The following is an 18,894-nucleotide window of genomic DNA, read 5'->3' as shown; positions in this document are numbered from 1 at the left end:
GGGGTGTCTAGGAGCAGGTGAGTGCCAGGGCCCCTCCCGTGTGCCGACAAAGGAGCCTGGGGTCCCTGTGGGGCCGCGAGTGCAGAGCCAGTTCTGTGAGGGCCTCTGTGGTTTGGGTAAGAGACACTGCAGGCAACTGGAGCCCTCTCTATAGTGTGGGTTATTATTTTTTGGAGAAGTTAGGTTCGGGGGGTAGAAAGTGAAGCTCATTTTCAGTTTAATGTATTTAAAACATAATCGCTAGTAATTCTTCTCCCCTTAGAAAAACCCTTATATTGCCATGTAATTTAATTACCAGATTTTATTTTTCCTTGATGTGCTTTGGGAATTTTGTTCCTAAAAATGTTTTGGAACTGCTTGTTCTCTACTTTAATAAAAAAGGAACAAATACTTAAATTTCTGAAATACTGTGAAAATACTAAAATAGATAAAAGAATGCTGGAGCCCGTGGTCTCTGTACTTCTGCTAGATGAGAGAATGCTTCAGTGAACACAGCAAATAGAGAAATGAAGCCAGATGCCAAAGGACCAAACCTATAACCCTGGTTCTGATTCTTCCACTCATTGATTATCCGAGCAGTGCTGCTTCCTTTTCTTATCTGATTTAAGGGCCAGTTTATTTGAAAATATGTTGTGAAAAATACCATATGAATGCAAATTAAAGCACAGACAACATTTGTCTCCAGCCGTCTCCTGGTCTTGTCATGTGTTTGTAAATATGCCAGTGAATGAAAATGAGGTTATAATTTTCTCAGCTGTCTAGACCTTGTGATCACGAAGGTGAGGCTGAGTCTTGTTCTTTGCACGCAGCACCGCTGGCGGTTCGCAGCCTCCAGGACCTGGCACGCATCGCCATCCGGGGCACCATTAAGAAGGTCATTCACCAGGAAGCAGTGAACAAAAATGGAAATGGACTGAAGAACACTCCCAGGTTTAAACGAAGGAGAGTTCGCCGCCGTCGATTGGAAACGATTGTCTTTTTGGACAAAGAGGTCTTTGCCAGTCGGATCTCCAACCCCTCTGATGACAACAGCTCTGGAGACCTGGAGGAGGAGCGGCGGGAAGAAGAGGCGACCACCCCACCGGACGCCAAGCCTGAGCCCCCGGTGAACTTCCTGCGTGAGAAGGTCCTGAGCCTCCCTCTGCCAGACCCCCTGAAGTACTACCTGCTTTATTACAGAGAAAAGTAGGTCTGTGGTTCAGGGGAGGAGACCCAGTCTGCCTGGAGGGCCACCGGAGCAGGCGCACTGGAGACCGAGGGGCTCCTCTCTGCAGCTCGTCTGTCCTTGACTGTCCTCTAGAGCGCTCGTCCCTCAGTCTGACTTCCGTGAACACAGTGCACAAGTTAAGAATGTTTTCTCAGGAGGGCGAGAGTCCCCTGGAGGAGGCGCTGACTTCCCGCTCTCAGGGATCACTGAGGTCTGTGTGTGGAGGCTGCTGGGACACTGTTCCTTACATGAGAGACACTGCATCAAAAAGGAAAACTGAAGTTGAAATTAACCTGTGTTGCTTATAAAATGTGAGACAGAAAGCACAAGTTTTTAACTGTATAAAATCTTTTCTGAGTGGGACACGCCTGTGCCCAAGTTTGAATTTTATAGTATCAACCTTTTAATTATTGGCACTGAGTTTCACTAAATAAGTGAAATGGAGTGAAAGTTTCATTAAATCTTTCAGTTATCTGGAGTGGGGAGACACTGAAAAGCCTTCCCTTATTTTAAGTAAATTAATGAAATCTTATGTGAGTTGTCACTTGTAGTTTAGAAAAAGAAAAATTGTGATGGGGGGAGGAATGAAAGTATGAAATTGCCAGGTTTCTTTGTGGAATTGCAGAAGATTTCCAAGGAGTTTTTTGTGATACCTTTGTTACCTTTAAAAGAACCGGTGTTGCGTAATACCATCAAAGAAAATCCTGAAGAAGGAAATCAGTGTCGTGTTAAGAAAGAAGCTGCATTGCTTGTGCCACAGTGACAGAGATGGTCATTGATTCAGCTTTGAGGTGACAGTTTCTGAGGCTCTGTCCTCAGAGCACATGGAAGGTACTGGCTACAGAAAGTAGATTGGGGATGATGTGGACAGCCGTGGATTTTTCTTCTGTTGGCTATTTTTCTGTAATCACATTATAGTACTGACTCATAGATTTTATCTTTTATAATTCTGGAGAAAAAGATTGGTTAGTTTTCTAATTTTTTTTTAAGAACAAACATAAGTGATCAGTAGCTCTGTCGAAGTAGAGTGGCTTCACTCAGCAGTGATACATGCAGTCCGTCTTCTCCAGGCCTGTGTGTCGAGAGCTTCCTGTCTTATCACGTCCCGGGTCTTGAAGCAGAGGCCATCCTGTTAGTCAGGTGGCAGGATGTTTACAGGTGACACTGCTCCTTCCAAAACATTGGTTCTTGTCAGACTTGGCAATTTTATCCAAAGACTAGTATAAAATCTTAATAGTAAATCCAAAATCATAGTGCTGATGGAAGATTGATCATCCAGATTTTACGATTAATTTTATCCCTTAGCTTCTGAAATGTTGTTGGAGTTCAATGCCTTTGTGGTTTCACTAGCTTCACTGAGTTCTATTTTTTTTTTTAATTTATGCTTTTAAAAAAAAAATTGAATCATTTTATCATAGAATATTTTGTGCACGCATAGCTGGGGAAATGTATACAGTGCCCTAAATTGGTAGTTAAGCTATTATAAAGAAGGCTTCTTCATTGCTGTGCTTACCTGCCTTTCACTGGAAGTCAAGCCTCATTTTTTCAGAGATAGAAGCATGAGTCATGTTTACTTGCTAAGGCTTCTATTTGCAGATCTTGTTGACATTATTCTAATTGATTTGTAGAGACCTCTGCAGCACATGGACATTTTTGGACATAATGTTAAATAAGTGATATCTGAAATCTGGTGTTGTTAGGTGGCTTGACTGAATTTTTTTCTATCATTGTTTATGGATTTCCCTATTTTTTCAACCACATTTGCCTTCATGCTGGATTGTAAAAACTCTTTACAATGCATAAGACATTATTTTCCCCTATATATGTTAAACCCTTCCTAACATTTTGTATCTACATGTTGGTTTGTGACTTTTACACCAGAATTTGGTTAAAAAATATATATAGATAGATAGATACTGAGTATATGTGAAATAATTTGGTGTTGATCTATATTATAAACATAAAAGAGAGTCATCAGTGAGCTTCCCCATGTATCAGCACCTTTCTCTAGAGTTCAGTATGAGTGCTTTCTGTTTTCACAAACAGGTGAATTATATATAGTCTGTGTTGTCTGCAAGCTTTGCATTGTAAACCATAGACATTGGCTGACTTTTATGTTTTGAGTAGTCTGTATTTTTATATGTGACTTTTGTCTTGAAAGTAGTAAAGCCATAGACATGTGCAAAACAAATAATAAATTTATATATATTAAGTATGTTGTATAGAAATCAGCTGTGTACTTAATATTTTTGCCAGTCTGGAGCTTTCAGGGGATTAATGCAAGAAATAGGAAACGAAGACTTTAATGAGCTGATATTCAAAAGATTCCAATAAAGGTCATTAAGACACTTTAGCCTTCTTGGAATTGCTTTTGTTTCCTGTGTGGAATTAAAATTCTTGGCTACTTTTTTTTTCAAAAAATCTTTTAAAGTAAGCTTTAAAAGGTTAGGATCATGTGTTTTCTTTCACTGTATTATTGCTGAATTCTGTACCATTTTAGCACTCTTGGGGGGGCCTGATTTGTAATTAAACACAGGAAGTCTGAATAGAGAAAGTCAGACTATGTGAACATAGGTGTCTGTAGAGTGTCTGGTTTTTTGGTACGATTTTCCCATATCGTGAAAATATTAAATAAAAGATAATCGGACAATGGCAGCATATCTTATAGGGCCATAGGGGTGAGGGTGGGGTTTAGGTGTAGGGTTGGCTGGGGGTCAGGCCAGGGCCATGGTCCAGATTTAAGGTCGGGTCCGAGGGTTGTGGTCCAGTATGTTTCAGTTACCAGCATCTTCGTGGTTGAGAAAAGGACTTCCCCTCGCAGCCTTGTGGCCTGCCAAGAGAGACATTAATACTCTAAGCATTTGTGTATCCCCCTTCACACCAACCATCCAGCGCTCTGTGGCCCTGCAATCCTTTGGCCTCCCAGTTGTTACAGACTTTTGACACTCATTAAAGACTCAAAGTTATGGGAGCAACTGGGCCTCTCCAGGGGAGGTTCACACTGCAGTTTGCTGGTCTTAGGGAGCCACACGCACCCATGTGGGCTCTGAGAGCTGCCAATCCTGGATTCCATGAAATGGAGTAACCCTTGAGCCTCCCACGGCGTCACTGAGCAAGAATTTCCTTACCACTGTAGCATGTAGTCTCTGCTCTTTGTAAAGTAGGGAGGAGACTGGATAAATGAGCAATATTGTTCTTGGGGCCTGGGTGAGGAATGCAGCCGGGGGCAGGTGTGCCTCCTGTGCCCCCACCACCAGGGACATGAGTGAGGTCTGTGGCTTTTGCAAGTGAAGGGCTTCTTGCTGTTGTGGGAGGACCGAAAGGGCATTGGACAGGTGGTTGCAGCTCCTGACTCAAGTCAACCTTCCTTGGCCTTCATGTCCCTCGGCTGTGCCGTAGGCTGTCAGTGAATGGAACATGCTATTTTCCCCAAGCCAGCATCTGTCTCAAGCCAAAGCCCAGAACCTCAGCTTTCCTTTTGGAACTTTGTTATCATTGAATTGTTTAAGCAAGAGTAGGCTTGTGAGTGGTGATGTTAATTCAGATTATGTGATTTTTGATAATCAGGTTAGTGGTATTGTTGGCCAAAATCTTGGCCTTCTCTCCCCACTGAAGTTGAGACAGAGTTGGGAGGAAGTAGAAAGGAGGCTTTAATTCTCAGCTGGCAGAGAGGGCAACAGTAGGCTCGTGCCTCAAGAATGGTGGCACCTCATGAAGAATCTAGGCACTTATATAAGGCAGGGGCTCACAGTCAGGAGTTGGTGATGAGAAACAAAGGTGATGAGATCTCTATTTCTTTCTCTTGCAGTTTTTTCAAAGACAGTCATAAACTGGCTTCAGTAACCCAGTAGCTGAGTCTGGCAGTTCAGTGGCTCTGCAGCCTTCTTTCTGATACGTAACTACAAGGGGAAGGGTGTTGTAAAGGTGAACACCAGATAGGGGATGTATTTAGCATAGAGTCCCAAGGAAAAAATGTGAATTGTAGCTCCTGCAGAGTTAGGGGGCAGAAAAGCAAACTCAGTTACACACATTCAGAGTTGGGAACTAGGAATGTTCAGGCCTGCTCACTGTTCTATCTTCTTTGTGCTCAGGAAAGGAAAGGAGAAAAACTCATTGCTCTTTTTTTGCTTTTCACTGATATGCAGCAGTATGAGCATGATTGGGATAATAATTTTTAGCACTGGAGCAGATTAAGATTTTGTACGTAGTCAGTGCCATATGTATTTGATGCTGTAACTAAAGAGATAATCCAAGTGCTGTTTCACAGGCTGCTTTGTGGTAAAGAATCCACCTGCAATACAGGAGACATGGGTTTGATCCTTGAGTGGGGAAGATTCTCTGGAGAAGGAAATGGCAACCCACTCCAGTATTCTTGCCTCGGAAATCCCATGGACAGAGGAGTCTGGCAGGCCGCAGTCACGGGACTTAGTGACTAAAACAACTACAACAACAAATACCTCCTGCATACAAGTTGCTAACAAGTAAAACTGAGTTACTCCCTGAAATGTCCAAAGCCATCACCTTAAATAATATCTTCAGCTAAAAACAGGAGAAAGGCATTGGGAGGTGAAGTCCATTATGGCAGGTTATGCAAAACACAGTAAAGAAGGGTATGATTGTTTGCAGATTTAAGTTGGGACCTCTCCACTGATTAGTTACTTGAGTTTTAATTATCCTTGTATTTTTGATGCAAAGAACGATAGCCCTTAAATATGGAGATTTCTTTGTTGAAAATGTCCTTCGTAAAAGGGCAGTTGCTACTTAGTTTTCTGAAATTTTTTTTTGTGAAGCTGACTTAAAAATCCTTACACCAGAGAGGCATATTTTGGGGTGACATATTCTGTTTGGGTTCCTCTCTGTAGCTCAGCTGGTAAAGAATCTGCCTACAATGCAAGAGACCCAGGTTTGATCCCTGGGTGTGGAAGATCCCCTGGAGAAGGGAATGGCAACCCACTCCAGTATTCTTGCCTGGATAATTGTATGAACAAAGGAAACTGGGGGCTACAGTCCATGGGATTGCAGAGTCGGACACAACTGAGTGACTAACACTTACATTCTACTTGCCTTGCTGCTGCTGCTAAGTCACTTCAGTCGTGTCCGACTCTGTGCGACCCCATAGATGGCAGCCCACCAGGCTTCCCCGTCCCTGGGATTCTCCAGGCAAGAACACTGGAGTGGGTTGCCATTTCCTTCTCCAATGCATGAAAGTGAAAAGTCAAAGTGAAGTCACTCAGTCGTGTCTGACTCCTGGCGACCCCATGGACTGCAGCCTACCAGGCTCCTCCATCCATGGGATTCTCCAGGCAAGAGTACTGGAGTGGGGTGCCATTGCCTTCTCTACTTGCCTTGACATACCCCAATTTGCTTATGCACTCATCTGTTGAAGAATATCCTGATTTCTTCAAGTTTTTAACTATTTTGAATAGTGCTGCTATGCATAAGTCCATCTTGTTTGCATTTGGGCATGGACTTTCAAAGCTGTTTTCTAAATACTGAAAGCACTATTGTTGATCTCCTGCAAGGAGATCAAACCAGTCAATCCTAAAGGAAATCAGTCCTGAATATTCATTGAAAGGGCTGATGCTGAAGCTGAAACTCCAATACTTTGGCCACCTGATGCGAAGAACTGACTCATTGGAAAAGACCCTGATGCTGGGAATGATTGAAGGTAGGAGGAGAAGGGGACGACAGAGGATGAGATGGTTGAATGACATCACGGAGTTGATGGACATAAGTTTGGGCGAGCTCCCGGAGTTGGTGATGGACATGGAAGCCTGTGTGCTGCAGTCCACGGGGTTGCAGTGAGTCAGACACGATTGAGCAACTGAACTGAACTGAACTTTTGTTGAATCCCAAAGTGAGGCTTGTTTAACTTTGGAGAAAACTGCCCAACTGTGTTACAAAGTGGCTGTGCATGTGTCCCACCAGCAGTGAGGGAGAGTTCCTGTTGTTCCTCACTTTGCACCAGTTGATACTGTCATATATATGGAGTTTAGCGGTCCAAATTGGTGTAGTGTGGTATCTCTTAATTTGTAATCCCAGGCAATGGCACCCCACTCTAGTACTCTTGCCTGGAAAATCCCATGGACGGAGGAGCCTGGTAGGCTGCAGTCCATGAGGTCGCCAAGAGTCGGACACGACTGAGCAACTTCACTTTGACTCTTCACTTTCATGCATTGGAGAAGGAAATGGCAACCCATTCCAGTGTTCTTGCCTGGAGAATCCCAGGGACAGAGGAGCCTGGTAGGAGGCCGTCTATGGGGTCGCACAGAGTCGGACACGACTGAAGCGACTTAGCAGCAGCAGCAGCAGTGTTACGATATTTTAATCTAATTTTTATGTGATATTTACTATCTGTATATATCTTTTGGTCAGGAGTCTGTTCAGATCCTTACCCATTTTTTATGGGGTTGTTTATTATGTTTTTTATGGTCTTTGTCTATTTTAAGTCTAAATCCTTTATTAAATATGTGGTTTACAAATATTTTTCTCCCAGTTTGTGGCTTGTCTTTAGACTTTCAGAATAAGGTCTTTCAGAGTAGAATAATTTGATAGAGTCTGTAAGGCAAGTCCAAGGAGCCTGGGCAGAGCTGGGTCAGAGGACCCCTGCTCGAGACCAGAAGGGGGTGTCTGGATCTTTAGAGGGGGATTTGGGCAGTCGACTTTCCAATGTCCCTTTATGCCACAGCCGGGACACGGACCTGGAAGGGGCCTGGGCTTTAGGCATGAGCGGGCCCAGTGACCTTCTTTGCCAAATTTGAAGCAAGGCCCAGGTGGCTTCCTGTCTTTGTTGGTTGATGGAGGCTTGGAGCCATGTAGAGCAGTGGCTAAAAGGTGGTGTTTGGCCTGATTTTGTTTGGCCTTCTCTAGCTTTGCCTGTTCTTCCCTGTTGTTTAAAACCTTAAAGGCTAAATTTAAAAGGTCTTGTTGAAGGGTTTGAGGGCCTTCTTCTGCCTTTTTTAGTTGGATATCAGGGGACGACTGAGAGATAAAATGGGTGTTAAGGACAGTGGTACCCTCTGCTGAAGTGGGGTCTAATCTTGTATATTTTTGTAGGGCTTCCGTTAACCTGGCTAGAATTTGTGCCGGGTTTTCATCTAGTCCTTGAGTTACTAGCTTATCAAGGATGCTGGCTTTATGTCCTGCCTTTTGAAGGCTGACAATGAGGCAAGCAACCATGTGATTACGGGCTGCCCACCCAGGTGTCTCTGCCTGATAATCCCAGTTGGGATCATCTCTGGGGACATGTGTATCTCATCAGCATGTGCCTGAGAGGCTTACCATACTCTTTCCTTCTGGGAGAAGAGTGGAGGAAAGTATGATGTAAATGTCATGGCAGGTTAAGTCATAAGACTGGGTAAGATACCTGAATTCTTTTAGATAATTATCTGGCATCTGAGGAGAATGAGCCAAGATGCTTTTTGATTTGAGATAGGTCGATGAGGGAGAATGGGGCATGAACCTAAACAAAACGCCTTCTGGTAAAGGGAGGAGAAGAGCAGGGAAGAGTGGGGTCCTGCTGTGAAGTTTCCTGCTTTAAAGCTGGTATTGGGAGGGGACCTAGGGAGGTCAGGGTAGAAACTAGGGACCCTTGGGGTCGAGGGTGGGGCTGAGGTCTCAGAGTTTGCCTCTAGCACAGGCAGGGGAGGGGGCATTGGGAGCTGCAGCTGCTGTGGCCTATGCTTGAAGAGGGAGGGAGAAGGGGGCATAAGGTGGAAGTTGTGGAACTGGATCTAGAGCGGCTGCAACGGGATTGGGAGCGAATGGGGAGCTCCCTTGAGAAGGGTGAGCTGTGGTCGGAAGGGTTGAAGGAAGAAGAAAAGTCTGAACAGGGATTGGGAGACATTGTATTAGGAGGATATGGCCCAGAGTGGGTTAAGAGTATTTGAGAGGTAGAACAGGATTCACAGAGGGAGGATTGAGAGCGAAGAGCAAACAAAGCCTGAACATAAGGGATCTCTGACCACTTGCCTTTGCGGTGGCAGAAGTTATCGAGATCCCGTAGAGTATTATAATAGAGAGTTCCGTTTTTCTGGCCATTGGGACCTATTATCAAGTCTGTATTGTGGCCAGAAAGTGTTAGAAGAGTAAATAAGTCTTTTTGGTCTTAACTCCTCTTGGAAGCCCAAGGCTCTTAGGTTTTGGAGAAGGCATCCTAGAGGAGTAGATTTTGAGGGCTGGGGTTGAGAATTTCCCATTGCGGCTGAATAGGGTAGACAGGGGTGAGAGAGAGAGAGAGAGAGAGATCCGAGAGAATGGGATTTCGCTCACCTTTGTAACCGATGGATGAAATGTGGGCCAGTGTGTGGATGTCAGTCCAGCAAGTCAAGTGGAGAGTCCTGTCCTGGGGCTCATCTCAGTTTCTCGGCAAGATCCAAGGGAGGGGACCACCGGAGGTGGGCTTGTGAGACGAGCCCACCCAGCTGCGGTGGGTCTTCCCTCCTGGCACCAGAATGTAAGCCGAGTGCGGAGAAAAAAGAGAGCGAGCCGGGCAGTCAGGCAAGAAAAGGAAATTTATTAGAGGGAAATGAGAGGGTGACTGGCCCTTGATTAGAACCCTTTCTGTTGGGGTCTGTCTTATACCCTGCCAATGAAAAATTCTCTGAAGGGACAGTTAAATTTTAGCCTGTAGTTAGGTCCTGTGGTCACGCAGCCGGAGGTCTGGAATCTGGTGGTCTCCTAGCCTTGAGAAGGTAGGCACCATCGGGAAAACAGAATGTCGTTTGGGCAATTTGGTCAGTCTCAAGGGTCACTGTGATTTTATTCTTTGTTTGCGAGGTCAACATAATGAGCCATTTTAACCATGAACCTCCATGAAGGCCCTGTCAAAGTCCACAGTATTTTTTTCTTCTGCACACTGGCCTTTTGTGTGTTAAAACTCAGAACTCATGATCTGCAGAGCAAAGCCAAGGTCATGTAGATTTTCTTCTGTGTTTCTGTGTAATTTTGATAGTTTTGCATTTTAAATGTCTCTTAGTATATTTGAGTGAATTTGGTATAAGTTTTACAGTTTGTGTTCACAGTCATTTCATTTCATACGGTTTCCAGTTAATTGTTCTGTAACTTTTGGAGAAATCATGAGATATTTGTCTCTATTTCAGTTTGAATTTCTACCATTTGCTGTAGAACCACCCTCGGGGCAGGGCCTGACCTGTGAGGGAGGCCGTGTCTGCACTCTCCCATTGGCTGTCAGGGAAGGCAGAGCTCACCTCCCTGAACCAGGGTGGGAAAGTGCACTGTGCCCACAGGTGTAGCTCTGCCCTCAGCTGACGGGATCCCCATCTCCTCAGGACCTGCTGGGGCTTCGGCTTGTGGAACGCTGGGGTCTGAGTCCTTGCTGACAGCCTGGGCTTCAAGACAGCCTGGGGGTGAGTCCACGCTGGTGGGAGCCTGCTCTCCTCAGGACCCACTGGGGATTCAGCCTTAGGAGCTTGTGGCGTCCAGTTCACATGGACAGGAGCTCGGTCTCCTCGGGACCTGCCAGGAGGTAGTGGAAGGAAAAGGTGAGGAAAAGTGGGGAGGAAAGTTCTGGTGTGTGACTGACTGCCGAGGGTGTCTGCTTTCAGAGGACCCAGGAGAGAAAGGGCTTGAGGTGGAAAACTGGCTTTTTGTCTGTGGTGTAGACGGAGCACCGTGTTCTTTGGTGTGTGGCATGGTTTATTGAGTGGACTGCCCTTTCCCTGGTGTGTGTTCTTGGCTCCTTTCCTGCGAGTTAACTGACCGCCCGCCTGTAGGGTTATTTTTGGTTTCTGTTCTGTTCCTGTGCTCTGTGTGCCTGTTTTTGGGCCAATTCCACACTTTTTTGGTGAATTAGCTACCTCACATAGGCTGAAGTCTGGGAGGGAGATGCCTTCGGCTTGTTCTCTTTTCTCAGAGCGTTTTCTTTTCTCAGCCTGTTCTCTTTTATTCAGAGGCCTTGGTGTCTCCACACAAATGTTCAGAATGTTTGTTCTGATTCTGTGGAAAATGCCATTGAAATCTGACCAGGTTTGTTTTGCACTTGAATGTTGCTTTGGGTAGAATGGACACTGTAACCATGTTCTTTGTGTCCCTGAGCGCAGGATGGCTTTCCGTTTATCTGTGTCTGTTCACTGTGCTTTCACAGCCTTAGTTAAATTTACACCTAGGTATCATTTGGGATTGCTGTCTTAATTTCTCTTTGTTGCTTTGCCTGTGCTTTCTCTAACTGCGGTGAGCCGGATTTGGGGGCCCTACTCTTTAGTTGAGGAGTGTGGGTTCTAGAGCACAGGCCTTAGTAGTAGTGGCTCACGGGCTTAATTGGCCCCTGGTTTGTGGAATCTTCCTGGAAAAGGGGTAGAACCCATGTCCCTGGATTGGCAGGTGGATTCTCAACCACTGAACAACCAGGGAAGTGCTTAATTTTTCTTTCTAATGGCACATTATTGGTGTCTAGAAAGGCAACTGATTTTTGTACCTGGCAGTGTTACTGAATTCATTTATTCTAACAGTTTTTTGGTGGCTTGATGTGGAAAACTAGAATACAGATATCTCACTATTTCTACTACATCAAAGTCTTCCACGGCACCCAAGACATAGTGGCCCCTATTATAATCTTCCCGCCATGCCTCTTGATAACATGTGGACTCCTGTTAAGAGCAATTAGCACCACCACTTTGGGTGAACTGAATCTGGTTAAGGCTTGGCCTCTGTAATGAAGTTTAATGCCTTCTCTGCTGTTCTTTAAGCAGGGTTTTGACGTGGTTCTTTTGAAAAGTAGTTTACCTTCCAGTCATTTCAAGTGTATAAAACAGTGTAAGTAGCAGTACAAAGTACTCCCGTGTGCCAGGTCACATATAATACTCCAGCGTGTTTTACCCCATACTGGGATACCCTACCAGGGAAGCAGCACAGAAACCCCCAAAGAGGAAATCTCATGGTTCCACCTTTCAGTCCTATCCGCAGGCCCCTTCAGCCTTCACCCTTGCCCCAGCTATACGGAAGTCTTTTCCCATGCTGTTCAGTTTTCTTCTTCTGCAACTACTGGTGACACTTTCCCTCCTTTTCAAAACCTTTGTGGATTTAAAGCACACAGGATGATTAGGACCTGGGTGGCCTTTTGTGTATGACTTACTTAATGTCTTCAATATTCATCCATGTGGTAACCTGTATCATAACTGCTTCATTCATCTTTTCATTGCAGTTAGGAATATATAACATTGAGCATTAAAACCATTTCAATACACAGCCTATAGCATTAACTACCCTCACTTTGTTGTACACATATTCTCACCACCATCTCCACAACTTATTCATTTGCCCATGAGAAACTATTCAATTTCTCTACATTTTTGCCAACATTTTGTTATTTTTAGTTTTCTTGGTTGTGGGTCCTCTGGTATTGGAAGATAGGGTATTATGGTGTTAATTTGCATTTACATCATGGCTAATGATGTTTAACATCTTTTCACGTGTTTGTTGACCATTTGTATGTCTTATCTGGAGAAGACATACAAAAAGGACTATTCAAGTCCTTTTTCCATTTAAAAACTTGGGTTTGCAGGGGCTAGCAGCACACCCAGGCCCAAGTCAGGTCTGCCAGGCAGTCCTCTTGGCCGCACTGGTCTCAGTGAGTCCAGCTTGGTGTGGTCTCTGTGCAGAGGAAGTTTGGGCACCGGGGCATCGCTGGCGGCTTTACAGGGGCACCACTTCCTCCTCTCTGGCCTTTGCAGGAGAGGGGACCCCAGGCTGCAGATGCCCTGGCACTGGAGAGCAAGGAATCTGCAGCTCCACATGGACATGGTCTTAGTGTGGCAGGATTTGCTCGGCATTGCCTCCTGAGAAATATGCATGCAGGTCAAGAAGCAACAGTTAGAACTGGACATGGAACAACAGACTGGTTCCAACTTGAGAAAGGAATACGTCACGGCTGTATATTGTCACCCTGCATATTTAACTTATATGCAGAGTACATCATGTGAAATGCTGGGATGGATGAAGCACAAGCTGGAATCAAGATTGCCAGGAGAAATATCAATAACCTCAGATACTCAGATGACACCACCATTATGGCAGAAAGCGAAGAGAACTAAAGAGCTTCTTGATGAAAGTGAAAGAGGAGAGTGAAAAAGTTGGCTTAAAATTCAGCATTCAAAAAACTAAGATCATGGCATCTGGTGCCATCACTTTATGGCAAACAGATGGGGAAACTGAGAGACTTTATTTTGGGGGGCTCAAAAATCACTGCAGATGGTGACTGCAGCCATGAAATTAAAAGATGCTTGCTCCTTGGAAGAAAAATTATGGCCAGCCTAGACAGCATATTAAAAAGCAGAGACATTACTTTGCCAACAAAGGTCTGTCTAGTCAAAGCTGTGGTTTTTCCAGTAGTCATGTATGGATGTGAGAGTTGGACTATAAGGAAAGCTGAGTGCTGGAGAATTGATGCTTTTGAACTGTGATGTTGGAGAAGACTCTTGAGAGTCCCTTGGACTGCAAGGAGATCCAACCAGTCAATCCTAAAGGAAATCAGTCCCGAATATTCATTGGAAGGACTGATGCTAAAGCTGAAGCTCCAATACTTTGGCCACCTGATGCGAAGAACTGACTGATTTGAAAAGACCTTAATGCTGGGAAAGATTGAAGGTAGGAGGAGAAGGGGATGATAGAGGATGAGATGGTTGGATGGCATCACCAACTCAACAAATGTGAGTTTGAGTAAACTCCGGGAGTTGGCGATGGACAGGGAGGCCTGATGTGCTGCAGTTCATGGGGTCACAAAGAGTCTGACATGACTGAGCCTACTGAACTGAACTGACTGAATTTGAAATGTACAGAAAACTCCTAATAATGGTAAAAAGTACATTTGCCACATCACCTAAAATACTCTATGTGTTTTATCCAAAATGGGTGCATTTTTCTGTGGAACCAGCACACAACCCCTGAAATCAGGAAGTCACATGGTTTCCACCTTATAACGTAATCCACAGGCCTACTTCTACTTTCAGCAATTGTCCAAGTGTATGAATGTATCTTTTTTCCCATCCTCATCTAATTTTTGTTTGGAGTGTTACTGAAAATTTCAGTCATTTGGACAACCTTGTGGATTTAAAGCAGTCAAGGTGAATGTTCAATCTGGATGGCCTTTTACTGTATGGATTTTTTTCACTAAAGATACTTGTAATGTTTGTTCATGTTATAACATGTATCAGTGCTACATTCTTTTTTCCCCATTGTGAAATAGATAACATGCCATTTACCATTTAACTCATTGTAAGCGTACAGTGTCGTAGTGTGAACTACCTTCATTTGTGCAGACCAGTTTAGTAACGTGTGTCCCTTGTGTGTGCTTTGGAGAAATCCAGGAAATTGAGTCAGTCTTGAAATGGCCCAGGATATCACCTTAGACACCATCTTCATCTAAAAACAAAACAGGGACTTCCCTGGTGGTCCAGTGGCTGAGACTCTGCCCTCCCAAAGAAGGGGGCCCAGGTTCAGTCTGTGATCAGGAAACTAGATCAGGAAACATGCCACAGCCAAGAGTTGGCATGCCGCAGCTAAGTATCTGGCTTGCCTCAAGGAAGGTCAACCCGGTGCAGCCACATAAACAAAAAAATAGATATTAAAAAAATAAAAACAAGAAAGGAAGGGTGTGGTTGTTATGCAGATTTATATCTTAGCCTCTCCTATCAATAGTCTTGAGAGACTGTCTCCCTTCCATCTGGTATAGAGACTTCCTTTGAAGTGGAGATTACTCTTGTAAATGTGACTCACTGAAGAGCCATCTTGACTTGGGTTTCAAAGGTGATCGTGTGTCCTCTTAAAAAAAGATTAGCTCCAAATAATTCTCATGCTGAAAAGGTGTATTTTGGGGTAGCATTTGCTCCCCCTCACTTTGGATGTATCCGTTTGCTTACACAGTCATCTATGGAAGAAATCCTGATATTTGAACTGCTACTGCTACTGCTAAGTCACTTCAGTCGTGTCCGACTCTGTGTGACCCCATAGATGGCAGCCCACCAGGCTCCCCCGTCCCTGGGATTCTCCAGGCAAGATACTGGAGTGGGTTGCCATTTCCTTCTCCAATGCATGAAAGTGAAAAGTGAAAGTGAAGTTGCTCAGTCGTGTCCAACCCTCAGCGACCCCATGGACTGCAGCCCACCAGGCTCCTCCGTCCATGGGGTTTTCCAGGCAAGAGTACTGGAGTGGGAAAGCTTGTAGCTATTACAAGTAGAGCTGCTGTGCATGATTGCATGATAGTTTTTGTTTGGACACTTTTTCAAAGCCGTTTTCTAAATACTAGACATGCAATGTTCAATCCTCAGGTGAACCTTGTTTAGCTTTGGGGAAAAACAGCTAAGTTGCTCCGTGGCGTGTGGGATATTCCCAGATAAGGGGTTGAGCTTGAGTCCCTTGGGTTGTCAGGTGGATTCTTTACCACCGAGCCACCAAGGAAGCCCCTGGGTTTTTTTCTTTTTTTTCTTTTTCTGAGTTTACTGGTTCTAATAGGTGTGCAGTGGTATTTCACTGTAGCTTTAATTTGTAATTTCCTAATGAAATATGATTTTTTAGTATTTTTGGTATGTTTATTTGCTATCTGTATGTTTTCTTTGGCCGGGTGTTCACATTTATACATCTTTAATGAGGTTGTTTGTTCCAGATTTTTTGGTATTGTTTGAGTACAAGCATTTATCAGATACGTATTTTGTAAATGTATTTCTCTGTGGTTTGTGTTTAGGTTTTCTGAATAAGGTCTTTTATGAGTTTAAATTTTTAATTTTTTAAAGGTCATGTTATAAATTTTATATCCTTTTTTGGATAAACTTTAGTTTTTTTGTTAAAATTCATAAGCAAAACAGGTACTGTAGATACAGCTTCGCATTTTGTCTGTTGAGAAGTTTGAGTGAATTTGGTGTAAGTTATAAAATTTCTTTCTACTTTCATTTGATTGCATATGGTTTCCAGTTATTTATGTAACAGGTTTTGGAGATGTCATGGGAAGTCAGTTTCCCCAAGTGAAACTGTCCATGAAACATCAGCTCTTCAACCCCTGTTCTGTCTTTGAATTTGACTTGCTTTGAGTTGATTTCACTATCTCATACTAGCAGAATCACAGAATGTTTGTCCTTTTTTGGTCTGGTTTGTTTCACTTAATATAATGACTATAAGGTTCATCCACATTGTCAAAATTACCTACTTTTAAAGGCTGAATCATATCCCACTGTGTGTATACCACAGTTTGTTTATGAAATTGTCCATGGACACTTGGATTCCTTCTGTTTGTTGGCCAGTGTGAATAATGCTGTTGTGAATATGAGTGTAGAAATATATTTATTTTTTTCAGCATGTTTTCTTAAATCTTTTGGGTACATATCCTGAATTGGAATTGACATATTTTATGTTAATTCCATTTATTAGTTTTTGAGGAATTTCTTTAATGTCTTGCACAGTGGCCACACCATTTCACTGTATTTTTTGTATGGTAGAATATTGCTGAAGCTTTTGCATGGACCCTATTTTGCATATTAATTCGTCCATGGATGGATAGTTGAATGGGTTTTACCTTTGGGCTGTTGTGAATAATGTTGCTATGAATGTTTGTGTACAGGTTGTTGTTTGAACATCTGTTTTTAGTTCATTGATGTATATATCCAAGAATGGAGTTGGTGAAGTAAACAGTAAGTATATTTTTATCTTTCTGAGAAAATGCCAAACTATTGTACATATGATCTGTACTGTTTTCCATATCCACAAGCAAAGTGTAAGGTTTCCAGTTTCCTACCTTGCTGTTAATATTTTGATCTTGATTATAATCATTTAGTGAATGTGAACAAATATTGCATTGTGATTTTAATCTGTATTTCCATCATTACAGAAAGGAAATATACCTAAGACAATTTTTAACTCAAACCTCAGCATCCTGCTTAGTAGCAATAGCTGTTGCCTTACCAAAACTACTAACAGTTACACTATATATTAAAAAAAATTAATCCCCAAAATCACTCATCAGAATTCATTAGGATAACACAACCAATTCTAACATGTTAATAAATCCAAGCCCACTACAAATTTATGAAGATTTTGAAGAAAAACCTTATAAAACTAACAACAGAATACAATGAATGTCATCAGTATTCTTACATGGAATGGAAACATGGCAATGAAGTGAAAAATCATCATTGTGTTTTGACTGTAAGAACAGTAATGACCAACGTTTGAAAATTCGAGGTGTTGATCACAATTGTTAACAGTGCATTTATTGATTTACCATCCACATCAAATATCTCATTTGATTGAAATTCCCATTGTTTGCTTCATATTTGTTTACTTTTGCAAATGAAATCACAACAGATTTATTCTGGCAATTCATTATACATGAAGTACAAGTCATATGTACCAATATGTAAGCAATCTATGGATTATTTGTTGGTTATATGAAATGGAGGCTCCTTGTTCTTTATTTATTCATGTAGCAAGAAGCCTGCAGTGAGAATTTTACACCTTTTTAGAATTATGAACATTAGAATCAGCTTATTGTTTATTTAATAGCCATAGCATTTATACATTAACCTGTTACTATGAGGCTGAATGTCCTTTTGAGGAGAAACAGTTATGCCAAACTTTGTTTTAGCCATTCCTCCCATTGGCACTAAGTTAGTCAAAAGAAGAGGATTCTCATCTGCATTTGATTATTTGCCATCTGTTTTTTCCTCCCATTTTTTAAATTGAAATTTTATCAGCCGATTACCTACTAATCTTGTCATGAAACAGGGTCTGGTAATCCAACAGGGATCCCATCCAGCTATAGCAAAATCTCATTTCATCCAAACTGCAAAGTTAAGCATCCCTTGGTTGCTTTGTTCTTATTAATAGTCTGGTTCCAAATCAGGAAAGGAATACATCAAGACTGTATATTGTCACCCCGCTTATTTAAGTTATATGCAGAGTACATCATGAGAAATGCTAGGCTGGATGAAGCACAAGCTGGAATCAAGATTGCCAGGAGAAATATCAATAACCTCAGATATGCAGATGACACCACCCTTATGGCAGAAAGCGAAGAACTAAAGAGCCTCTTGATGAAAGTGAAAGAGGAGAGTGAAAAAGCTGGCTTAAAGCTCAACATTCAGAAAACTAAGATCATGGCATGCGGTCCCAACACTTCATGGCAAATAGATGGGGAAACAATGGAAACAGTGACAGACTTTATTTTGGGAGGCTCCAAAATCACTGTAGATGGTGACTGCAGTCATGAAATTAAAAGATGCTTGCTCCTTGGAAGAAAAGTTATGGCCAACCTAGACAACATATTAAAAAGCAGAGACATTACTTTGCCGACAAAGGTCCAGCTAGTCAAAGCTATGGTTTTTCCAGTAGTCATGTATGGATGTGAGAGTTGGACTATAAAGAAAGCTGAGTGCTGAAGAATTGATGCTTTTGAACTGTGGTGTTGGAGAAGACTCTTGAGAGTTTCTTGGACTACAAGGAGATCCAACCAGTCAATCCTAAAGGAAATCAGTCCTGAATATTCATTGGAAGGACTGATGCTGAAGCTCCAATACTTTGGCCACCTAATGCGAAGAACTGACTCACTGGAAAAGACCCTGATGCTGGGAAAGATTGAAGGCATTCCCAATGCCTTCATTCTCCTCCTGAAGGCAGGAGGAGAAGGTGATGACAGAGGATGAGATGGTTGGATGGCATCACCAACTTGATGGACATTAGTTTGA

At 42.9% G+C, this 18,894-nt stretch overlaps 1 protein-coding gene across 2 annotated transcripts in view; it reads left to right on the top strand.

Annotated features, from left to right (window-relative positions):
• PCMTD2 (protein-L-isoaspartate (D-aspartate) O-methyltransferase domain containing 2) overlaps positions 1 to 14,076 on the top strand; it is a 28,484-nt gene extending 14,408 nt beyond the window's left edge. For both annotated transcript variants that reach the window (XM_070381346.1, XM_070381347.1), the window contains exon 6: positions 810 to 14,076. In XM_070381346.1, coding sequence (XP_070237447.1) covers positions 810 to 1,189 — 380 coding nt within the window. In that variant the 3' untranslated portion in view covers positions 1,190 to 14,076. The remainder of the gene's footprint in view (positions 1 to 809) is intronic.
• The last annotated feature ends 4,818 nt before the right edge of the window (positions 14,077 to 18,894 follow it).

The sequence above is a fragment of the Bos mutus genome, chromosome 13 (genome assembly GCF_027580195.1).
Source record: "Bos mutus isolate GX-2022 chromosome 13, NWIPB_WYAK_1.1, whole genome shotgun sequence".
Taxonomy (NCBI): Eukaryota; Metazoa; Chordata; class Mammalia; order Artiodactyla; family Bovidae; genus Bos; species Bos mutus.
This window is presented reverse-complemented; position numbering and strand designations above follow the sequence as displayed.